Below are 25,136 nucleotides of genomic sequence, written 5' to 3'. Positions count from 1 at the left end.
TACATTTAAAAGGTTGGTTCTGCTTGGAGCCCATTCACTTTGGAATCTTTGAAGCTCAGTAGCTCAAAACTACTCATTTGATCCTTGAAGAACATGAAATGCAGCTCCACTGCCAATTCCTCGGTGAGAATGAGTGTTGACTGAATCTAGGCTCGTGGTTCACACGCACGCTGAATGAGGCGACTGCAGAGGGGCGGCTTTACCGGAGGTCTTCCACGTTAGCCACCGTCTTGGTCAGGATGCCCTTCTCCCTCCTCAGCTTCTTGACCTCCAGCTTGAGGAGCCGGATGTCCTCCACCCGCTGGTTGTACTGCATCTCGCCCTTGTTGAGCATGGACTGCTGGATCTTTATCTTCTCGTACAGGAGAGCCAGTTGCTCGTTGCGGTGCACTAGCTGCGTGCCCAGAATGTCACGCTCGCTGATCACCTTAACGACAGCAACAACAACAAACGGCCGGGCTGAAAGCTGCTAACGTGCCTCAGTGTCGCAGAAACACACACCCCGTCCAGGATAATGCGCTGAGAATTTCAGCAGCCTAGACACATTTCAAGCTGCTACCTACTAGAGTATACGGTTTATTTTTTTATTCGTTTTGCCGTATCCGGTGTTATAATTCTGACATCCAGTATCTCATAAATTTGTACTGAAAAATACAAATGCAGACTCGTGCTGACAAAATGGCAGATTCAACAAGGATTGTGTTCACTTTCTTTTGATTATTTCTTACTGTGACTGTAATGCTAAGCTGAACACAAGGCCTTTCATTGACTGATGTTTGCATTAATGCAGTAAACTCAAAAGGCTTTACTGTAAAACAAAAGTAGAAGAAATCGTGCAGTCTCCATCTTTTGCTGATGCTGGTGGGCTGTTTGAAAGAGGCGGTGTCAGTAAATATTAGCCTCCTAAAGGGACTGCGTCAGTTAAGGACTCTAAGAAAAACCCACAGGACTTTGATGGTAGGGCACTGTCCTTTACTGGAACTTTTTCTGGGGAATGTGATTCGGTGACTCGATATGTGCCATGCTCAAAACCTGTTGATGTCTGGGCTCGGCCCGTCTTGTGTCAGATGGAATAGGAAAGCAGTCCACAGTTTTTGTTACGTTTAAAGAGTTACCACATTGACCTTTTTCTCATCGCTGCTGCGGCTGTTTTGGCTAAAGACGAGCTTGGTTTTAACCAGCTCGGCGTGAGACCAAACGTTACCCCGGGGTAGAATGTAAGTTACGGTGGCTGACTGAGGCAGGTAGTCGTTCCCATATCCAGCTGTTCCCATACCTGATCCAGCCGTTTCCATACCCGATCCAGCCATTCCCATACCTGATCCAGCTGTTCCCATACCCGATCCAGCCGCTCCCATACCTGATCCAGCTGTTTCTTCTGAGCGAGTCGCTCTGCGTCCGCGTCGTCTACGATCTTCAGCAGTTTCCTCTCCTCCGCCTCCTGAGTGGAAATGAACTGTCTGGCCTCCTGAACCTGCTGCTTCATCTTCTGAAGCTCTGCCTTCAGGAAGGAAACAGTAGTGTTTAACATTTAGAACAGGGATGCAGAACTCCGGTCCTGGAGGGCCGGTCAGCAAACTGGTTTTTGTTCCAACCAATTAGCTCAATTTATTTTTCTGACAGCTCTAGAAATTATGTTGGTTCACTCCTGTACTTGAGCACAGTACAATCTTTAGGATACACTAGCAGTCTGCAGCTGTAGCTGGTCCAGAATGCTGCAGCCCGCCTGATCACCAGTCAGCCCAGGTCGGCTCATGTCACCCCGCTCCTCATTGGCCTTCACTGGCTTCCTATTGCCGCACGCATCCGATTCAAGGCCCTAGTGTTGGCATTTCAGGCTGCGAAGGGGACTGCCCCACCTTACACACAATCCTTAAGCACTCCCTGCTCCCCAGCTAGACCACTCCGGTCTGCCAGCTCTGGTCGCCTTACGGTTCCCTCTCTACGAGCACCTAGCGGTCGAGCTGCACGTTCACGCCTGTTTTCCGTTCTGGTTCCTCAGTGGTGGAATGACTTGCCTACCACTGTCAGCAGAATCCACACCTTTTCAGTACCTTAGTCCTCCCTCCTGATTTCCCTCACCCCCCTTTCTGATATCCCTATCCCTCTTGTCTAACCCCAAAAAAAAAAATTGCACTTACGATGACTATATGTTTAGAACAACACTTCATGTGTATTTTACTAGTTATGGAAGTGATGCTTTAACTTGTGCATTTGTAAGTAGCTAGTCTGATCAAAACATTACTTAGCTAATTAAATAATTAAGATCAGAAATGGCAACAAAATCCTGAACGGACAGGCCCTTGCTGTGCATGCCTGATTTAGATTTGTTTATTCTTATATGTTCAGTTAAGAATGAACCTAATCACATATTTGTGATCTTAAGGCCAGTTTATAGTCCAGCGACACTCAACAGAAATGACAGAACATTTGTGAAAGTTTTATTGTCACCCAATGTAGACTGTGGTCGTTGTCCTTAGCAAAATTATATGAATGCACTCAAGTGACCCGGAGTGTAAACCAAATGACCCAGCGACATCTGTTGTACATCGCCAGTCGCAGTGACGCCCGGAAGCTGGACTACAAACTGAACTTTACCCCTTAAAGGGTTAATGTGTCTACTAAAGACAATGGGGGAGGGGTTCTGTGCTTTCGCATTATCTTTTCATTTCCTACGGTCCCTGACGCAGACGCTGTAATGTCACTCTTTGAGCTCGGGTGGGGAAAAGATAGTTTTGTATGATTCCTTACTCTTCCTCGCCCTCTTTCATTCTCCTTAAAAGCCTGGTGGAGAAAGTGTCACATTGATAACATTGAAAGGCTAAAGACCGTCATTTGTAGCCAGGTCAGGTACAGCCGAGCTGGCCAGAGTCCCGGAGTGCCCCTCAGTGTTCCACAACTGTGCTTCTGTTGACATCTTAGCGAAATTAACTGCGGAATACAATAGTCTCTTGTAGAACCATTGAGCCCTTACATTTCATGTACTGCAACAATGACTCCGTTTGATAAAACAACAATACAGATATTAATTTGAGTAAAGTTTTCAATGTAGTGTCTACCTTTCCATAAATGAAATGTTGATTTGACCTCGGAGTGTGTTTTGTTATGTTAATCATGTGAGCGACAGTGTATTAATCCTGTATCCAGGATTTAACACCCAGAAATGAAGCTGAAAAGAGACTTCAGTATTTTATGAAGCTGTGATCTATCTTATCCGAAAGAAGAAGAAAAATCCGATAGTTAAATGGCAGGACCCTTTTAAAGACAGCCTGCCCTAACTTCTATCACTTAATGACAGGAATTAATCTTAATAGCACCGCCCTCACACAAAGCGAATTTTATGCTGAATCCAATAATAAACATTTTGAGTGGATGAAGCATGTAATAAGATTTTTCAGAGAATCGATACAAACTTGTTATGGAGCAATAATCACGCAGACCTCACTGTGAGAACTCAAAGGACCTGAATGGTGGGAGCCCTTATTATACATGAGCGTGTTTTCATTTATGATTGGGAGTTTGCATTCCGTTGTTTAACATGTGAATGAACTCCTGAAAAGCCACATTATTGTTCATTTAAGGAGTGCAGAGGCTAGGACTGAGCAAGGGGCAGGGGCAGATTGTGGATGAAAGGGCAATGCGTGATTCCTAAGGTGACAGAACAATCAAAAACATCAAGAAAGCGTCATAATACTGTCAACGGACAAAGCAGGAGCAACAAAAAGGCAATACATTTTACAGATACAGATATCAGAAACCGTGACCTCTTGCACTCGTAAGTAAAAAATATGGCGCAATAAAACTAGTTTTAATAAGTTCACAGTACACTATGAATCATTTCTTAGCGGAATGGACATTCCTAAAAGGCAAAAGTACCCCGTACTGAATCAGGCCCCTAGTCACAGAGATAATAACACCATACATACAACAGAGACTTTGGGGTCCAAACTGCTTTGAACTAGAAAATCCCTGGATTGCTGTGTAGGGAGAGCCTAAAGAAGCTTTAAAGGGGACAGCAGTACATCTACTAAAAAAAGGAGCTCTTTCACCAGATGGATTTGACACATCAATCGCTCTGACCTCTTCAGAAATGTTACAAAAAGGTACTCTGTATGATGGCTTGTTGTTGTCGCTCAATTGTGTGCGAGCCATTGTAATCAAGAAACATTTTCACCACCCCAAATACTGCCTTCCTCTGCACATCGTGTGAGAAGCAGCAGCTTGAGTGGGGAGTGCCCTGTAATATGCGCATTAAATCACAACAGGACATTTCTGCTTATACTTGGCAAGTCACTGACAGTTAAGGAATATCTTTTACAACTTAATGTTCCCAAAGTGGCTGATGAAATGAGACCTGGTCCTGCATTAGTTTCCATTTTTATTGTAATAAAATACTTATGTGCTTACTTCATTTATTCACAAAGTGCCAAATTGTCATTGTTGCACTTTTGTTTCTTCACCTCTAGCAATTAATTTCGATTCAGGAGATATCGCCCCCGCCCCCCCCCCCCCGCCCCCCCCCCACCCCCACCCCCACCTCCCCTTTGGCTAAGTAATATCAGAACGTTCCAAATTAAATTAATAAATAGCTTCTCAGCTGTGCGATGTAGTCTGTATGGGGGTGACTATTGGCTTACATATAAAAACTGTCATACTGATAGGGCACTTTTGGTGCGGTGTTCCCTTCTCCATCTGTAACCCTCCCTGCTTTACCTCTGTCTGAATACAACAATACAAAGAACAGCACAAAAGGGGGGTGGGGCTTTCCTTACCGTACAGAAATAAAAATAAAGAAACAACAAAGCACCTTCCTCATTGTTCTGCCACTCTGCTGCTCCTAATGTTTCTCCTCTGAAGAACATCGCACGTGTGATTAATCACGCTCAGGCAGATTATTAAACTGGAGAGGATACCACCTACTTTCTTTCATTTTTTTCTCATATAAGCATAACTCTCCATGTCAGCAGATTCCTCCTTTAATGAAAGCAGGCCCTGCTGGGTTTTCAATTCTTTGTTCATTTTAAATATGCAGATATGCATCCTTTACCCACCTGCCGGTTAGAACATGACCCTGAAATATCAGCACGGCGCCTTTGCATACACAGACTTCACGGGCCTGTGTGAATGACAGCTGTTGAATGTCCTGTGATAAAGGCGGTCATCGCCATTCATTTTTAAGTATGCAGGTAAAAATTGCTCACTTTTCCACTGGTTCTCCAATATCGATCGATGTCAAAGTCAAACGAAGGGCAACATGTACTTCTGTAACATTAAAGGGATGAGTAAGACTGTTCAGAGAGTATCAGAAAGCTCCCAAGCATCGTGCACAACCTGAGAAACAAACACCGTTACTGAAGCCACACAGTAAGGTGGCTTCACAACGCCTGAACTTGTGGGGAACTTTCACTGTGGAACAGGTAGAGAGCTGGGGCCCAGAAATAAAACATTGAAAGAGTGAGTGACGCTAAAGTATTCTGACACGTAGCGCACTAAAACTTACAATACGGACATTGAGCGAAAAGGGTGATATGACAGTTTTTTGTGTCTGACAAGCAGACAAATCTGAATTTGTCACCATTTACCCTGGCAGCTATTGACATGTTGTCACAGGTGTAGTGCACTGACGACCACTAAATACTCGGGAGGGTGATGGACCAGGACGGGCTGAGTAAGTGGAATGACTTAAGGAAGTGGAAATCATTTTCCTTTAATGCTTAGCCATACCCTGTCTGACCTTTCAAAGACAAGATGGGTTATTCACATCACATTAGCATCATTTTACCAGTGGCAAAACTTTAATGATGTTTTGGAACATTTTTCCCTAAGAATATCTTAAGAGAAAATACCATCTTAATAAAATTACATGTTGCAATAAAGGCTTGGATTTACAAATGAGCAAATTCCTCGCCAGGACAGGCACCTCATCTCACTTCACCGTGTAATTATTCCATCATACCCAGATATATATTTTTTCCTTTTACCTGAGAGAGGGCATGTATTGAACACCAGATGTGGAATAGTTGCTAGATTAACTGTCAAAAATAAAGCAGGTTCTCATAGTTATTATACTGGACCATCTAATTATTACAAACTCAAACACATAGTGCTCAAATCACTTATGATTACCTGTACTGTAACTGCACTGTGTATACTTATTAGCCAACACAGGCATTACACAAACCTTACCCGAGATAGCAAGCTAGGCTATCTTAATGCTTTCCAAATCAATGCATTCCAATACATTTCAATAAATTCAATACTCTGTGAAGTGGTCGACTCTAAAGCTAGCCAAGCTAGCTACCTGGCATGAGCAGCATTAAATCACATAGCAAGCCCACAGAGCTTCATGTTAATGAGCAGATTTCCCTGAAGAAACCAATACATCAAGGCCTAGTTAGTTCTGCTGCTTAATTATCCACAGTCTACACCACCAGATTATTCCAGCTTGTTTTCATGGTGGCACGGCACATTTGTCATATATTTTCTTTCCCTAAATGAGCGGCAAAACGCACAGAAACCGAGAACGATTCGATGATCGACACATAAAAGTGTACTCGGGAATGAGTTTTAAAGATGTTCAGGGCAGTGCAGAGACCTTTTGACCTTTTGAATCAAACGTGAGAAAATGGCACACCTACAATATCTCACAGCACCCAGTTATTGTACAGAATATATTTCACCAAAATCACTAAATGAAAATGACAGGAACAATAATAATACTCATATTCATTGTTTTTATCAAATGGGCACATTGTGTGACCCTGAATTATTAGGTTCTATCTGCATTCTGAGTGGTTTTGAGATATTGAATTTCCAATATACCAAAGTGAATGGGCTACAACCTTTTAAATTTAGCATTTTTTCATACTTTTAAACAGTATTCTGTGTGAAACATCACACATATTTAGTGCCCTGTAAACAATGTATTTATGTCATTAACTTATCTTTGACAAAAATGTCAGTTAGAACCTCGTAATTCTAAGGTCTCAATTGGGCACTTGATTGGGGCAAATGGGGCAGTTGCTCAGGCACCACTGCCTGATGGAAATAGTGGAAATGCCAAAGCCCACGGAAGGTTCCACCAGAAAAGGTGGCAGCTTTAAGAGTGTCCTCACGTTAACTCCTGGTTTCTGCTCAATAGGAGTACACTGTAACAGTGGAATTACTCGGAAGCAAAGACAAGGAGAGACAAAGCAGGCACTCGATTTGTCAGGTGCCAGAAGAATTCCAGCGGGAGGCTGGAGACTTTGGACAGCTGGATCTTTTCAGATGTTCAACCGGGTGAAACTGAAGGGTGACATCAAAACAGATAAATACATGACAATATCTGGGTTATCCAAGCCAGCACTGTGCATCCCTTCTTTAATTTACTGCTCGCCACAATTTACTAGTCTGCCTCGTATCTGAGAACATAAAGATGTCTCTCTCCTTCTCCCTCTCCCTTTAACTCGCTCTCTCCATCTCTTTCTCTCTCTTGCGAGCGCTCTTTCCCCCTCCCTCTATTTTGCTCTCTCTATCTCTCTCTCTCTCTGCTATCACTACAGAAATATATGCAGTAAAATGACACAACACTGAAACTGAGACAGCATCCATTTTTTATGTTTCTGTCACGTTGATACCATATCTATGAAGAATTATGGCACTGCCTTCAATCTTACAGTCTTCCAGATTCAGAATTCTTAAAAAACCACATGCTATAATATTTTTAATAAAGTACAGCTTTCTCTTCCTTTCATATGTACTTGCCCACTCTCATATCGTAAACACAGCCAAATGTTCAGTGTTAAATCAACTCCCAGTGGGACTCTGTAAGAGTTGAATTAACACTGGAGATTTTACTGACGAGCATATGAACAGGGATTTTTCATTGAGCGAAAACAACCATTTTAGAGATGCCCAATCAATTAATTCAGCAACCAGGCTTGCGATTTGGGGGCCCTACTGATTAAAAAGCCACCGGTTAACACTTCTGTTGACATTCTGTTTTTTCCCAGAGTGCCTCCCGGGATAACTAGCTCAGCTCCACCCCCCTCCATGGGTGGCCCAAATCCACCATGGCGCTGCAAAGCGCAGGACTGACTGACACCTGTCACTCGAAGCGGTACGGAAACCGCCACGGGAAACAGGTACGCCGCCCCGTGAAGCTCTCAAAAGCCCCTCATCCTTCAAGTCCTCCTGAACGCCTGATCCGTAGGATGTCCCTGCCACTTCCCCCATTAGCCCGGCCATTACTATAATTGAGATGGGTCTGCTTTTGAAACACACGTGTGGCTTCGTTAAATGGCCGCCGGGTCGTTCGGTGAGGAGGCAGGAGAAGACAGAGGTTTCAGAGCCATTAGGTTTTGTGAGTCATGACTGTGCCACCGCTAGAGTTTACCCCCTCCTCCCCCTCTCCTGGCCCTCCCCCTGCCCCCCCCCCCAGTGGTTGAGTCAGCTACCCGTGAACATCAGGACTGCTCTGTCTGTAAGCACCTTCCGGAGCTTTCTGCTAACCCATCTGTTCAGAACATACCGGTGCATGCAGCACAAGCTTTTTAATGCCGATTATCCAAGTCGAGGGCTCTGCTAATGTCTTGGGTTTGAAATCTGCCTGTACAAACGCTTTTGCTTTCAGTCGCCGGGTGAACATGTCCATAAGGTATCGAACAAAGAACAAAGTTATAACATGTTAATTTTAAAAATAACAACGCAGTTTGTGGGAGATTGCATTTTGAAAGGTGGCTCATTGGTACTGCCTTTGATGTCTGTTGTTGCATTCTCTGAAGAGAATGCCAAGGCCATAATCATAATTAGAATGATATTTCCAGAATGGTATCGTCAGATTCTGACCATGACTGAATATGACACTACTGTAAGTAACAGTAAAATGAACAATGATATTAAAGACAAAGCATAAAAACATTTCTGAGGAAGCCAAATCTTTGGCTTTAAAGTTTCTTAAATTGTACCATTAAAAAAAATTTTTTTTAGTTTTTTTACAGCAACAAGGATGGCCCTGTGCTTTTAAACAGTCATCGGGAAAGTAAACATTAGAAATGGCTGCGTATAAGCATATAGAGTATATGATCATTTATCACGCAAACCAGGTTGGATGACTCGATCAAAAGCGTTTATAAACCGGGTGTGCGCCCTCTTATCTCTTTTATTTCAGGGTATTTATGCAAATGCTGGCATATCTAACTTCTCAAAGCACCCTAGCTGACTGGATTACAGTGCTCTATGCAAGTGGAGAGCATACAGATGCATCTTCACTGATCTGAGATTCACAGTCTGACAGTGTCTAAAGGTGAAAAGCACGGGTCTGTTACAGGCGTAAGAAGGTGCAACTCGCACTCTGCTCATCCCTAAAGGAAATCCCACACATTTAAACAAAGTAAAGCAGCTTAAAGGGACAGTCACGAAGCTGCCACTCGCATGAAACAGGGCTATCACTCTCGTTGGTGTCCGTATCCTTATCTCATTTTAATTAAAACCATAGTAAACTCTGAGAAACATATCTGCAAGACGCGTTGTGAAAATGCACAATGCAATATGCCAGTTCTTTTCATTTTATTACTGTTTTTCTTCTTTGAGAGAGCCCTTAATACGCTATTATAATTCTCAGCAACAGTTAAGTCACCAAGAAGGCTTTGCCAGTGCATCTTTGATTTTATGTTAACATGCAAAACATGATACTATATGAATCTATTCATTCTCAGCAAGTCAAACATCAAACATCAGCTAAATGGTGATATATATAAGCTCAGGAGATCAGAGCGGTCCTTTGGCAGTTGGAGGGTCGCCAGTTCGACCCCTGAGTGTCCCAGAGAAAGACACCTAATCCCCAATTGCTCTTAAAGAGCTGATTGGTACCTTGCATGGCAGCTTATTGTTGTTGGTGCATGCGTGTGAGTGTGTAAGAGTGTGTGTGAATGGGTGAAGGAGAGGCATCAATAAAATCATCACTGAAAGAAAAGTAAGATCATGAAATTATATTTAAAATACTAGGCTTACTTGTATTTTTCACCAGGGTCAAATGTGTTTTTTGAAGACAGCGACATGTTTTTCGAAACATCATACATTAAAAAAAAACGGCGAACATACAGGTCATCAGAGCAAAGCCAGAGGAATTACTGAATAACAGAGGGGCTGCCTGCCGCTTTTCAAATCTCCAACTGTTTACTGCGCTGAAAATCAAACAGCTTCCCGCGAGCCGCGCATCGATGCGGACTGCTCAGAGCACCATACCTTAAGTGCCTCTTTGTCCTTCTCCACGCGCTGGAATTCAAGATGCTCCTTCACAAGGGCAGACTCCTTCCCACTGATCTCCTCTTTCAGCTGATCAACCTGATGGTTCATGATCTTCAGCTGTCTCTTCATTTCGGCTATCTCCACCTGTATCGCAAATCAAAGGCCGATTTCAAAAGAGCCAACGCCGTGATTACAGCCGAAGGTGAAGCCCTTCGTGAAAACTTTTAATTATTTTATTTTTCAACGAGCTCTGGCTTTTTTTTTTTGGGCAAAAGACTCCTTTTTATTTTTTAAAACTTTCACTTGCTATTTTCATAGTGGAAAGGGCACCTGTCAGAAAGTGTATTTTTCATAAGAAACGTGTAGGAAATGGCGAGCTACAAAAGAGGAAAAAGACAGGCTTTCTTTGAAATGTACAGAGCGAAAACGTTGCCTGTCAAATGGCGTTACGTGAGATGAAAGAGTTAGTCTTGAGAGTTCTCGTGTAGTTAGCAGAACTACAAGTAAAACTTCACATCAAAATTGAAATCATTATTGTATCAAAATAATAAAGGAATAATTTCCTTGTATATTCTGAGTTTGATTGCTGACAGCCCCTAATACACAGCGTTACAGTGAGAGTGGTGATTTGAAAGTGCATTAGATTAACGGTCACACTTTACAATAAAGTTCCATGAATTGGCATTATATAATGTAGCTGTTGACTAACTACTACTGAGAAGTTCATATGTACAGCTCTGCTAATGTATTTCTACAACATTAATTGATGTTAACAACTACATTAGTTATTGCCAATTCATATTGGAATGAAAAAGTCAGTTAATGTATTTGTTAATGGTTAACTAATTAACTCATCCTTTGGTTTGCTAATGTATAAATATACATTTACAAATATGATAGTTAACAAATGCAAAAACAAATGATAACTTAATGTCATAATGCTTAATTAATGTATTCGTCCACCATTAATTCATGTTAACAACTCTATTAATTAATGCCAATTCATGAACCTTCTTGTAAAGTGCATTAGATTAAACTGTCAATGCAGACCATTGGTAAAGAGGGAAGAGGGAGGTGTATGTACCAGAGCTTCATTGAGATTTTTACTGTAGAGGTTTCTGTCAGATCTCACTGCCTCGTACAGGTTCTGCTGTTGCTTGAGTTTGGTCTCGGCCTCAGCGATCTTCTTCCTGTAGTCGAAGATCTCCATCTCCCTCACTTTGATGTCCTCCATGTGCTGCAGAACCTGTCAGAGACGAGTTCAACAAAGAGGAGCTCAGCTAGGATAGACCTGAAGTTACTGGCTAACAGGGTGTCCACCGGGACTGGGATATTCAGCTTTCATCAATCGCCGTCAAATATTCTACTTTTTATCACTCGCTTACTTTACTTTCAGATGCAAAGGAGGACTCAGCCAGACAGACAATGCATGGCAGGCTCACACTTAGCTTTAAATCTTGGATGCACATTTTAATATGGGAGAAATGTGTTGAGGAAACCAATTAAATAACAACATTACACTGGGTGATTCTGCCCAAAAATGACTAAAGAAGGCTTCCAAAGACCCGAAAGACAGGAAAGGTCCAATAATATTCCAATTACTTTCCAAATTATGGAAAATTATGGAAATTGACTAATTAGTGCTGCCTCAGTTTAACTGTCACCTGAAAACACAATGGCCTGGCTTCCTTCCACACTGACAGATCAGGAGACACTGTAAAGGGCCAATGTTTACTAAGTCCAGGTCATTGTGCTGGGGGAACACAGAGTCACATGAATATATATTTCCACCAATCAGACAGATCAATTTAATGAATTCTATATGAATAATTCTGAAAGCAAACCAAAAAAAAGAGATAATTTTCTCGCCTGCTGTACAGTATGATTCAGCAAAACCCCACGAAGTCTGGAAACCAAGTCTGAAACCAAAGGTGCAGGTCACCATCTGGAGGCGTTAATTAATGTGACTTTGCGAGTGACACTCTTATTAATGGATCCCATTCCCAGCAACACCCAGAAGGGCATTTTAGGATTGATTGTAAGATATATTTATTTACCCGTCTTCAGGGTTTTGTCCTTTCCATATTGTATTAAGCCGGTGAGAGCCTACCGTTAGTTGAGACCAGCAGTAAATCTGATTACAGGGCAGTACTTACAAAGCAGCATGGAGCAGTCTGCCACTTTAAGAATAACTGCCAATACTAATAACTGTGATGAAAAATCAATGTGTAATACTTTTTAAGTACAGCACAGGCAATGGGCTGCCTATTTCCAAATTGAAAAATGGTAATTATTGCAGAGAAATGATTATCTCCTTGCAAACACAATAGATCTTCTGCTGCTGAATAGCTGGCATCATTTACCAGCTACAACAGCCGCAAAACTCCGCCTCCTGTTCACTCTGGAGTCGACATTCAAGAGCGACACGAACGCAGAGGAGTGGGCCTTCTGGTCAAGTCCTCTTCCACACAATTACCCAGCAGTAATTACCCTGATGCATTTTAAAATCAACTAAATCTGGATTGGTAAGCCACATTCATTCCGACGAACAACGCGGTATTGATTTATCTGACTTAATTTGTGCTGTGATGGCAAGTTTTAAAGCTAAGCAATACATATTCATGAATATTAAAGGGCCATGGTGATTTAGAGCTGTGATCAGTACAAAAATATGCAAAAAAATCATTAACTAAGATATTTTTTACTCTCCCTAAGGACTACTGCATTTATTCAACTTTTTTTGAAAAAGCTAAAAATATAGAAAAAAAGAATAATCCTCAAACTGGCCATTGAGTGTGAAGATATTTATGTATTAGCAATGTGCTAACAGTGGTCCCCATATGACTGCTGCATCTGAGACATGTACACTGGTCACCCACCAACCGTGGATGATGACACGGGGGTTTTAGAGCAGGGGGATTTTAAAGAGTTTGGCCCAGGTTTTCACACCCACACCAGCTCAAAGGCATCCTGGGGGACACACATAAGCTTGATAAGGTTATATTTACAGTAAAAGAAGGTATTGAAAAGATTGCAAAAAAACCAGGGGGGAGGGAGGACAGGAATGCAAACCAATGGGGACAGGGGAATTGTGCATGCAGACCAAGATGGCAGGTTGTGATTTCGGACTGGTGGTGGCATTGAGGGAAGGTTGACAGTGTGATCACATGGAACCCCCCTCGACTCCCACTTTCCCCTGCTGAAAGCCCAGGCTTCATAGGATACAAAGTGCTACAGGTAAGCTAGCGCAGTCACAGAAGAGCCACATATCTCCCTGATGACCAGCCGTAGCCTGGAGCCACCTCAAGCGCCTTCTGCTGGAACTCAATAGAGTGATAAACTGTTGAGTCCCTGGCTAACATGAACCCACCCTGCCCCTGGCACCAGAGATATTCCCGCTGCTGTACACGGCTAGATAATGACATAACAAACGGTCAAACGTCGGGCCGGAAGGGCCAAGCTTGTTATCGCGGAGAGTGCCTTCGCTGACGGCACCACTCCAGCACCCAAAATTACCAGTGGATTAATCATCTTCTGAATTTTGGCAGGCTATGCATTTCAAGCAGTTATAGTAGCATGGATAAATCAGAAATAAAATGGGACCTTGTACTGAAATAGTGCCTGAGATATTTTGTGGAAAATACCTTATTCTTGTGTGAAAACTAGTTCAGTGATTGTTTGAACATTGTAAAGTTTGCAAAGTTAAATTCGATGAAAAAAAGTGACATGCTGGTGATTCTAATCCAGTGGGAATAGAACAAGAGATTGGCATCTTCTAAGGTTGATCCCTAAAACTTTCTATTTTTCAGTATCTGTGATCTGAAATCTCAAAGTAACTTCATAAAAGCGTATAGATTTTGAACCATACACTCAAGCTTGTGTTTGGTATCATGTATAAGCTGTACATGAAGATTTGCCAGGCTTTTATGTATTCTTCTTTAGACTCTTCAGTATCAGACAAATGGATTGTGATAAACAGTCACCCTGTACAAAACAGTACATCTCCCCACACTCCACCGATTAAAATGGTAAGAAGGTGTTATGAAATCCACCATTATGCTGATAATGGTGATGGGTTCAGGTTTGGTCTGTGTGCATAGTTAAGTATGTATGTCTGTCAGCCTGTAACTAAGAGATCCTCACAGATAAGATAGATGTACGTCAAGGCTGAGGGTATTTAAGCCAGAACAGACCAGCATGTTGAAGGTTGCTGTTCTGCAGACGTGCTTTGTTTCAGTGATCTTCCCGCTGGGCCGGCGTGACATTCAATAAACTTTTCTCTAGTGAGTGTTTGTTGACTTTGGTGACTTCCTGCATTGTCCCGAATTTGATTCCACTGAGAGAAGCTGGATCCTAACAATGGGTTCCCACAACACAACCCAGTGGGTCTGTATCCCCATAAATTCATGATTTATTGCCACACAGTGAACTCAACTCACGCCAAATAGGCCACACCTATTTTAAAACACACATGAGCTTATTCTCGTTGCTTATGGGAAGAATGATGGGTAATGAAGTGATTATCCCATTGGATTCTTCATATGTGCCCTTAGGGTTAGGGTTGTGGTGATAAGCACGTCTTTTTCAATGAAAACAAGCCTGGCTGAGATGAGTTTACTGTGGTCATAAATCACAATTTAATTGAGATCCAGGCCCACTGTGAGCCCTGACCAGCATATGAATTTGTAGATTTCATGACACCTTTTTACCATTTTTATCATGGATTTTCGGACCATCGGATGATCCCCCATGATCGGCTCCGCCCCACCCACCCACCAGCAACTGAACGGCATCTAAATCCTGGTCATGTGCAGCCTTGGGTTCTTGCCTTGTGCGTGAGGTCGCTGGCTTCATTAATGTAGCGGTCCCGCTCCTTCTCTAGCTGGTAGATGATCTTGCGTTGTTTTTGGGCCTCGTCTCTGTAGTTGATGATCTCCTGGTCCAGGTGCTTCTTCGATTGCTCATACAGCTTCACCTCGCCCATCTGTTTCTCCGTGGCATTGGTTGCCCGGACCAGGTTCTGGAGAGAGAGCACAAACCAGCCAGCAGAGCTAAGGTGAGTCCAAGTGACACATAAAGGACTGTATTTGAAAATATGCAAGCAGAATGTTAGTTTGTTGGTTCGTGAGTTTGTTAATTTGTTAGTTTGTCAGTTTGTTCGTTAGTTTGTTCGTCAGTCAGTCAGTCAGAATAAATGGATTAACAATGAAGGGACGAATATTCCATAACAATATTTTCATACAACAAATGTAACAAGCAGCAGCACTGGTTATAAGGGTGTGCCTCTGCTTAATCCCAGAGAGTATGAATGACCTTGAGGAAAATAGTAGAAAACAGTTGAACTTGGCCCCATAAAACGTTCAAAGTGACATTTCAATTTTAAGTGCACCAGCGGCATCAGAAACCCTCAAATCTCTGCTACGCCTGCAGAACCGGATGAAATAAGCCATGGAAATCACCGTCTCCTGCAGAATTCACTAACAGATTTGCAAAAAGCCCTTGCTTCGCGACGTGATAGACTATGTCAATGTTCATTTCTGTCAGCTACTGCACATCCTTATATTTAATTAATCGATGAAAAAAGCAGTCAAGTTGTACATTAAGAGCAACTCCATAAAACCTTGCCTACGGTGATGCGTACAAAAAGGCAGTAACCGCTACACAGAGCATTTATGAGGAGAGGCTGAAGTTATGGGTGATATGTACGTGTGATAGCATAACAGGTAGGCAAATCCACTCACAACCGCCAGGTTCCACTCCCCCATTCTGCCCTTGAGCAAGGCAAATAACCTGGATTACTTCAGTAACTATCTACTAACTATTCAGTAACCAGACTATTGTATGGTGTGTAATTACATGCGTACATGAATAATAAGAGCATCTGCTAAAAGCCTGAAATATAAATGCACATGTCAGGCGACATCATAATTGTGTGTTACATAATGATTCTGCTGTTGCACAGTGCACAGTGACAATAGCAGGTCTTTGGGAAAAGAACATACCTTGTTCAATATGTCTCTCTCTCGCACCAGTTCATCCATGGCTTTCTTATCCAGTTCCGTTTGCTTTCTGCATGCTTCCATTTCTATGGAAACATAAAAGGTCTAATGAATATATCCACCGGGATATTTAATTACTGCCGTTTTTTTAGGGCTTTTGAAAGGGAATGCTTTTAAAAGAAAATCCAGACCAATATGGATTTTCTTTCTGACGAATAGCCTATTATTTTTGTGTCTAGAGGCAGATCACCCATACAACAAAAAAGCACTCAACAGAGTTGCAGTAAGAGTACCAGAAGGATTGAACATCTGTACCCCCTCCATCAGATGGGCATGCCCCATCCTTCCTCATACAATACAAAGAGAGATGGCTGACCCTTCAGCCAGCTACCACTCCATAAATCATTTCAGGGACAGTTATTAATATGACAATGGCATTTTTCTCCCCTGTCACATTTCAAACGGTGTGGCGTGTGAACGCCGCTACTCAGTGGCACATGTTAAATATCCATATTAATCACCAGGCACTTTGTTTAATCACAATCAACGCTAGCATCAATTTCACATCACGCTCACAAACCTGTCTCATTTATATATGTACACCACCAGGAAATTGACTTGTGTCTCTGAAATTGTATTCTCCTGCGCTGAAACCAAGTCTACAAGGGACATTAAAAAAAATAATAATAATATTCCTGAATATAGTTTTACTGCAACATGTCATCCAATAAACCTATATTATGTAAATTTATAAAAAGATTTAAATAGCTAAACTTTTTTTCTGTTGGACATTTCTGATACACACACACACACACACACACAGTGAGAGAGAGAAAGAGAGAGGGAGTATATGCATGTACTGTATGTATGTCTGTGCATTAGCGATAAAGATGGAGACATCTTCCCGCTAAAGAGTTGCTCAGAAGAGAAAGAACAGGCTGCCTTGAGCAGGACAGCTTCCAGCACAGTCAAGGAAGCACTCCTTGCCTCTCTCCAATCCAGTAATCTGGTTCTTCAGCATATCTCTCTGCTGTTCCACTTCCCCCTTCTGATCTTCCGCCTGTCGAAACTTCCTCTGGGTGGCTTCTCTCATCTTGGTTAGTTTGGATATCTCCTGACGCATCTGATTTAGCTCCTCTTCTTTCATCTGCAGGGAATCGCAGGTGCTTAGTGTGTCGTTAGCGCTAAACCCCGTCCTGACGCTGTCCAAACTCCTGCTATCTCTCCGATAAGAGCCTGAAGTACACCCATCAGTTCTCCCCAGCCACATGCTGAGGCAGACAAATGTTACAGTGGCTTTTGGCTAGAATAATAATTATAAAATTAACGTCACGAAGAAGGCCGACGGTACTTTATCGCGAAGCGCGTGTGCTCTTTAACCGAAATCCTCAAACAAGTGTCAAAACAATGAAATGACGTGTGGTTTGTGTGAAATGGCAGAATGGTTTACACGGTGTATAGAGACGTCAAGCTAAATTTGGTCCATCAAATTTCCGACACTCAGAATGAAAGGTCTCATTTTAAAACACAGGAGCAGTCTGAAGGCAATGATACGTGTCTGTATATGTCCCAAAATATGTATTTAAAAAAATAAAACAACCCCTCTCAAAATTCCGGTTCTCAGTTCTTTTCAATGTTACTTGAATTGCATATCTATAGTGCCCCCTTGTGGTCGCTATAGTAATTCCACTTTGCTTTTAATTGCACGAATAGTTCTCAATCTGCGTCCATCTGATAGAATTAAATGAATATCATATGCACATAAAACAATAATAATAATTTTTGTATTCCTCCCAAAAAAAGTATGCAACATCTACCTGCTGGTGTTCAAACTGTACTCAAAAGGAATGGCATCTACATTTTGGGCCTTTGGGTAAAATTTCAGAAACAGAACTAGAGTGCGCTGTGTCAGCAGCATATGCTCAGCACAGCATTTCATATTTTGATGGACAGTAATGTTAAAGGACAGACAAGGCAATGCCTTTTTTTTTTTTTTCTTGTAATATGAATGTGTGCAAGTCATTTTTGCTTGAATATGAATCCACATCCAAAGAGTTGACTCAGGTTTTAAAAAGTGCTTAGACGCTCAGCGAGCACTTTATTAGGAACAGTTTACAGTTACTTTATTACACCTACTTATACATGCGATTATGTAATCAGACAATTGTGTGGCAGCAGTGCAAACAAGCATGTAGATACGGGTCAGGAGCTTAATGTTCTCTTCAACCATCAGAATGCGGAAAAAAGTCACTTTGACCGGGGAATGATTGTTGGTGGCAGACAGGGTGGTTGGAGTATCTCAGAAACTGCTGATCTCCTGGGATTTTCACACACACACAAGTCTCTATAACCACACATTACAACAGTGGAATGCAGAAGAGCATCTCTGAACATACAACGCATCATAACTCAAAGTGGATAGCCTACAGCAGTAGAAGTCTAAAAAATAAGTCTAATAAATACCTAATAAAGTGCTCACTGAGTGTATTGTGCTAATATACAAATAAGATACATTTGGCTGCAACATAAAATGGAGTAGATCAACAATGGAGCCTCTGAATAAAGACCCTCAAACTGAGCCAAAATGTTCTATCAATGTTACCGGAATGTTCTGTCAACGTTATGACGTTGTCACTACACTGCAGCAACGTTGCGAGAAGGTGTGTTAGCTGGGAGAGATGTGAGGCATGTCTGTCTCTGGACGGAGATAAGAGGCAGAGTCATCAGCCGCCTGAGCACATTCACCTCAGCTGGCATAGATAAGGCGATTTAGCGCTAACATGATAGCACTCAAAAGGTCAGGCTTCACAGATCGCAGCAGAAAAATATGCTTTGCCATCTTGCAAAAATATTTGCTAGAAATATATTCATTCATTCTTCTTTGTGGTGTTTCATGCCTCTTCTAATTCACCGAAAGTAATGATCGGTGAATCATCATGAGAATAATACAAAGGAATTACAGTATGTGTAATAGTGACTAATATGGAAATACTGCATACATTTTCCTTCTGTTCATAAAGGAATTTTCCTTCTGTAGTCCTTAAACAGCTATGGACTACAATCCGTAATAGACGACAATTCACGTTCAAAGACTGGCGCTTAATCAATTAATGATTAAGAGTGTGCTAACACCAAACCTTCCCATATTCCCAGATCTGATTACATAACATCCATGTCGTGACTGATCTGGCGAAGTCAGCCGGAACATGAGAGCTGCTTCGACGGGCCTTTCCGCCATCTGCGATCCTGTGTCGTGTGTTTTTGGGGCCCGCGCGAGGCGGTGGTACCTTCAGATCAGATGTCCTCTGCTGGGTCTCCAAGGAGAGCTGCTCCACACTCAGGGCGTGCTGCTCATTCTCCTGGTGCAGCTTGCTGTTCCTCACCTGCAGCTGCTCCAGCTCCTTGGCGGCCCTCTCGCTGAGGATCTGTGATAAAAAGCGGAGATAAAACAAGAGTGCGGATCAAACTGCACACCCTCAAGCTCTCCACCGGACGCTGTCGGCCAGCTGTTCCTATGTGCGTGCTCACACACTGTAGCATCTGCGTGTGCGAGTGTGTGTGTGTGTGTGTGTGTGTGTGAGGGTGAGTGCACTCCAGGGTCTCACATAGCATCTGTGTGTGTGTGTGTGTGTGTATGTGCTCCAGGTTCTCACATAGCATCTGTGTGTGTGTGAGTGTGTGTGAGGATGTGTGTGTGAGGGTGTGTGTGCACTCTGCATGTTCAAATATGTGTGTGAGGGTGTGTGAGCTCCATGCGCTTACATAGCATCTGTGTGTGTGTGTGTGTGTGTGTGATGGTGTGTGTAATGTGTCTCATTTCAGCTTTGTAGGGGACAACAAACAGAAAATGTTCTTCAGGATTTCTTTGAAGGAGACACAAACAGTACCACCCAATGCAACATAATAACATTGGGGAGGGAAGAGGGGGGCCGGTGCATTTGATGTTTTCCCAAATTTGGGAGAGTGTGTCCCGTCTGTCTCCTACATTGATGCGTGTCTGTGCCTCCAAATGGGCAAACGTGAGTCATTAGGGAAAGTTGCAAACACCCTGAAAAAAGTACAATTCGTGTGCGCAGGTCAATGAAAACATTTTGTAATCCTATCTCTGCACACCAGGGGTGAATATGATTCATGGTTTTGGTGTTTTTGTAGGGTGGACCACGCTTAGAGACAATAGATATTCAGTTATTTTGCGGACGACACAAACCCCAGCACACAGGACGGCTCACGCCGCACGCTCGCTCCAGCGCGGAGCTCCGTTCCCGGTGGCACAGGTGAGCGTTCCCATCCCGGCCCCGGAGCGGAACGACGCCGAGCGCAGCTCCGGGACGGCGGCGTTCCCGCTCACCTTCTGCTCGCGGAGCTGCAGCTCCAGCCTCTGCTGCTCCTCCCGGCCGCGCTGCGTCTGGAGGCCCAGCACCTTCAGCTCGGCCTGCTTGGCCTCCAGGTCCGCCTGCGTCTGCTTGGCCTCCTTCTCCAGCCGCTCCCGCCTCCGCGTCTCGCGAGAGCACTCGTTCTGCCGCACCTGGATGTCCTGCTGCAGCTGGAGGGTTTTCCGGAAAAACAAAACGGCCGAACCGGTTGAATTAAAGCGCGCCTGAACCCGGAGAGTTCGCCGCACCTAAATCAAGCGGCGGGAACAATTTATTTGTCATCCGGCCGGGGTTATCGAGCCCACATTTTACCAGCACTGACAAGGCCAGGTCCACTCTCACGAGGAGTGCCCGATAAGAGCATGCAAGCGATACAAGCCATTTCTCTTTATCATTATCTGCAGGATGCACTTTGAAAAATCTGGGATGTTATTTGCTGTCTCTTGGAGTACCACACATCTATATGATTTTTACTTAGAAAGATACAGCAGAGGTTCAGAGTTAAATTAACTCAGTACATATGGTCCCTATTATATTTACCCTGTTAACCTCATGAGACCCTGCGTCCTCAAACAAGGACATCACATTTTGGCTTCCCTGAGCTCTGTATAGTAGTTATAGTTGTTGTCACCCAAGACAATAATATCTGCCCTACCTCAACATCTCTGGCATATCTAACTTGTACCTGCTAGCCTTGTGTGCTCTCAGTGAAACCTGCCCTGAGAACGATTCATCTAGGGAGGAAAAAACATGAAATCTTCCCTCTAACATCCATGCACTGTACACCTTACACACTCTCACAAGATAGGTATGCAGCTTCTATCACTGCCTCATCCATAATCCATGTATTACCAACCCAATAATACACTGGTAATGTTTACATGTCATTTAACAATCAATCTGAAAAGGTCTCAACATTGGGAAAATATACATACATTTACAGCTAGCTCTCATCTAAATCCAAATACTAATATGAACAAGAAAATTATTCTCGCATTATTTTTTGAAGGACATTCCATAGAAGTACATTAATAGTTAGAATTGTTTTCTTCAATTTACCTGGCTACTGACAACCAAATACATACAATCTATGCATTTCTCTTTCCTCTTCACTTATATATACTGGACATATTTCCACGTAGTTTGCAAATCACTGACTGACACATTCAATTAGCTACGTACAGTAATTAGTCAGTATTACGTACCTGCAAAATCGTTTCCGCCGCCTGTGTTTTCAAAGCTTCGGTCTCGTGTTGACTGGCGATGGCCTTCGTTAGACTTTCTCGTATATTTGCTACTTCAGACAGGAGTTCATCTCTTTCCTTTGTTAGGTCAGATTTGATTTTCAGCAAATCTTTCAAACTAAAAAAAAAATGGAAACAACAAAGCTCTTCTGTCAAGTAGTACGCCCATGTCATTTGAGTTTGATTAATGTACTTTTTAAAATAAATATTTAATTAACACCAACCTGTGCTCCTGACCACTAGCCACACCTGCGCCTTGTTCAATAAGTTTTGTTAGATTTGAAATTTCATGCTTCAAATTGTGATTGGTTTCCTTCATGGTCATTTCTTTGTCGTGGGCTGCATCTACCATTTTCCATGCCTTTTCTACTTCCTAGAAGTGAGACAAAGTGCATTGTTTAAACCATATAGCATACTATAATACATTATTTATTTCAGGAAATCACCAGTCGTTACAGTAAGGAAACCGGGGGCTCTATTGACATGAATGCCATTACAGGTTATGCACCTTTTTCAATGTGTCAGCAACTGATTTGTCTTCTTCGGACAGCTTTCGAGCTGCATCTACTTTTACTCGGTTGGACACTATCTCGGCCGATAATTCCCTGCATTTTGTCATGAGTCTCTTCTCACTCTCGTGGGACTTCTTCAAGGCTTTAGCAAGTTTCTCATATTCAACTCTGTATTTTTCCAGGTTTTTATCGCCAAGGAGTTCATTAAGAACTTCTTCGAATCTTTTTTCCAGCCTGACAAAAGCGCTGTCCTCGGCCTCGGGGTTCTGGTCATTTTCCTGGAAAGAATAAGCAAAACATGCGAGGCGTTATTGTCGCCGAATTCCAAATAATAGTTACATCACACATCAGACACGCTTGCTAGATACCTAGCTAACAAGCAAGCAACGCGATTGCCTGCTAAATGAAATTATATAGTTTGCATACTTCCTCTGCCATGTTCGTTATGCAGTCGATTCAAATTCCGAATAATATGTTTAAAACGTCAATTCATTGATTCCTCCTGCGCGTCACATTGTCGCCCAATGTTTGAGGTTCCCATTTGTATCTGTAACTCCAAGGAAACTATTTGCGTCCTCGTTTCCAAGCGACCACGCAGCATGCTTCCCACTGACGCAATGACGTCGAGGTTAAGAGCCTCTTTGCCTTCTAAAGTGGACGTTTTAGAAAACGCTACGTTTAATTACAATGTCGTATATATTAACGTTTTGTATTAGACTATCAATTTCCAGAAAGTTGTTGCCATTGTATAAAACATCGTTTCCATGGCACATATAACAAAATATTACTATTAAATTCAAATATACACCGCAGTTGTATATTTTAAAATCCTTATTTTGTATGTGCAAATTTATGAAGGTTCATAGTGTATTTATGTGATTGCTGTGCTTTAATACATCCTGTACAATTCTGAGTAGTCTACAGGTTAGAGAGTGAAACAGCACAGAGTTCCTCACAAATTGGCTAATCCTTTTACACTGTGGTTCGGCTTAAGAGGGCATAGTGAATGGAATGAGTCAGCAACAGTGAATCGCAAACAATTCCACAGAGCATGACCCCCAAGAAGCTGTCTTCTTCTTTCTGCTTCAGAAAATATCTGTATCAACAGAGTTGGCACAAGCCCTCACAGGTCTGCATGGAAAGAACAGTGCCAAAATCTGCACTATAAAATTAGTTTAATTTGGAACTGACTTTTGCACTTACTCCTGTAGGGTGGGCCAACAAAAGAAATCATGCAAAATAATCACCCTGGCAGAATGAATGGAAGAAGAAGGGCGGCCTGTAGCGTAGTGGTTAAACTAAATGACTGGGACCCACAAGGTCGCTTAACCCTGCATTGCTCCAGGGGAGGATTGTCTCCTGCTTAGTCTCATCAACTGTACGTCGCTCTGGATAAGAGCGTCTGCCAAATGCCAATAATGTAAAGACCCACCCTCAAAGCAATCCATGAGAGACTTTTAGAGGCACATGCAGGATCTGTTCTAGAGCCATCTATAGGATGGGAGGATAAATAACAAAAACAAAAAATCCACATTTATGTTTACAAATCACACTTGTATTAGAGTATTTCACCCATAATTCAGGGGTGGGTATGAATACTACAATATCAATGGACATTCAAAGATTAATACGTATAAAGATTAAGAATAATTCAGAGAGAATCATCATAAGTTGTTTGTCATGGGAACAACCATATCAACCATAACTAGCAAAGCTTACATTTTTATCTGTTATCCATTCCTGGAGCAGGATATGCTACAAAGCAGATCGGGTTCTGTGTCTGCTGAGGACACTGCCCTACCTGCCTGGAAGCATACTGATTACAAAGCCTCCTGCTTTACCTGCTGTGCCCTCATTGTGCTCCAGTGGGTATTCCCTGGTCAAAAGGCCCCACTGCTAGGCCAAGGGAATGGAGTATATACTTCCACAAGTGTTCAGCATTATTTAAACTCTCGGGAGTTTAAGTCTAAACTTTTAAAAATGTACCCTACCAAAATAAAATTAAAATCGGATAAAATTGGTAAAACATACTCTATAAAAATAAAATGACAGTATTGAAATTAGTTATTGTAATATTCACAGACTTTATGCGGAAAGAGACTATGGTATTATCTATGCTACAATACACATGCGTATATACAGTAACAATATATTGAGTAGTGAAGTAGAACAAGCTGATACAATCCACGGGGCTCACAGACGATTGGATATAGTATTTAAATTCTGTATTACAGTGTGAGGCACAAAGAAGGAAGTTGTGAATGAACACTGAGTGGTTGATTTGCAGCAGAACAGTGTCAAGCTGAATTACAAGGCTCAATGACATGAAGCACCTACATGCTGTAAGCTATCAGTCTTGGCTTAATATTTAATTTTTGTCGGAAGAGGCATAGATATATAATTTGTCAAAAGAAATATAAATAAAATATGAAGCAGTCTTATTATATTCATTTTTAGGAATTGTATGCATACATCAGGTATATGAATTAACTAGAAGCTGCTTGTAAAAGGATACTTCCCAAAGGCACTTTAATTAAAGCATAAGTTAAAGTGCTCAAAATATGCATGAAATAAATACATAACAAAACCACCACACGCAGTACTTACTGCAAGGAAGGTATGCGTAACTCAGGAAGGAATGTATCTGCCATTTTGCCCTTATAAGTACATAGGCATAAAGCAGCACTATAATGGAAATTGTTTGTAAGTCAACCCTAGCAGTTATGTAATTGAGATTCCTGTGAACACTTGAACAGTTTTCTCATTTTGGCATCTAGA

The 25,136-nt window shown here is 42.2% G+C and overlaps 1 protein-coding gene across 1 annotated transcript in view; it reads right to left on the bottom strand.

The window, feature by feature from the left end:
- Nucleotides 1–25,136, bottom strand: part of cfap58 (cilia and flagella associated protein 58) — a 64,257-nt gene that overhangs the window by 34,233 nt on the left and 4,888 nt on the right. The window contains exons 2-13 of the mRNA XM_061224532.1: nt 22,355–22,636; nt 22,071–22,219; nt 21,808–21,964; nt 20,578–20,772; nt 19,517–19,654; nt 17,217–17,376; nt 16,233–16,315; nt 15,059–15,250; nt 11,315–11,476; nt 10,228–10,374; nt 1,361–1,501; nt 204–427 (exon numbers count right to left, since the gene is read on the bottom strand). Coding sequence (XP_061080516.1) covers nt 204–427; nt 1,361–1,501; nt 10,228–10,374; nt 11,315–11,476; nt 15,059–15,250; nt 16,233–16,315; nt 17,217–17,376; nt 19,517–19,654; nt 20,578–20,772; nt 21,808–21,964; nt 22,071–22,219; nt 22,355–22,636 — 2,030 coding nt within the window. The remainder of the gene's footprint in view (nt 1–203; nt 428–1,360; nt 1,502–10,227; nt 10,375–11,314; nt 11,477–15,058; nt 15,251–16,232; nt 16,316–17,216; nt 17,377–19,516; nt 19,655–20,577; nt 20,773–21,807; nt 21,965–22,070; nt 22,220–22,354; nt 22,637–25,136) is intronic.

Source organism: Conger conger, chromosome 2, assembly GCF_963514075.1.
Source record: "Conger conger chromosome 2, fConCon1.1, whole genome shotgun sequence".
NCBI classification, from domain to species: Eukaryota; Metazoa; Chordata; class Actinopteri; order Anguilliformes; family Congridae; genus Conger; species Conger conger.
Note: the sequence above shows the minus strand (reverse complement) of the source record. Positions and strands in the feature narration are given on the sequence as shown.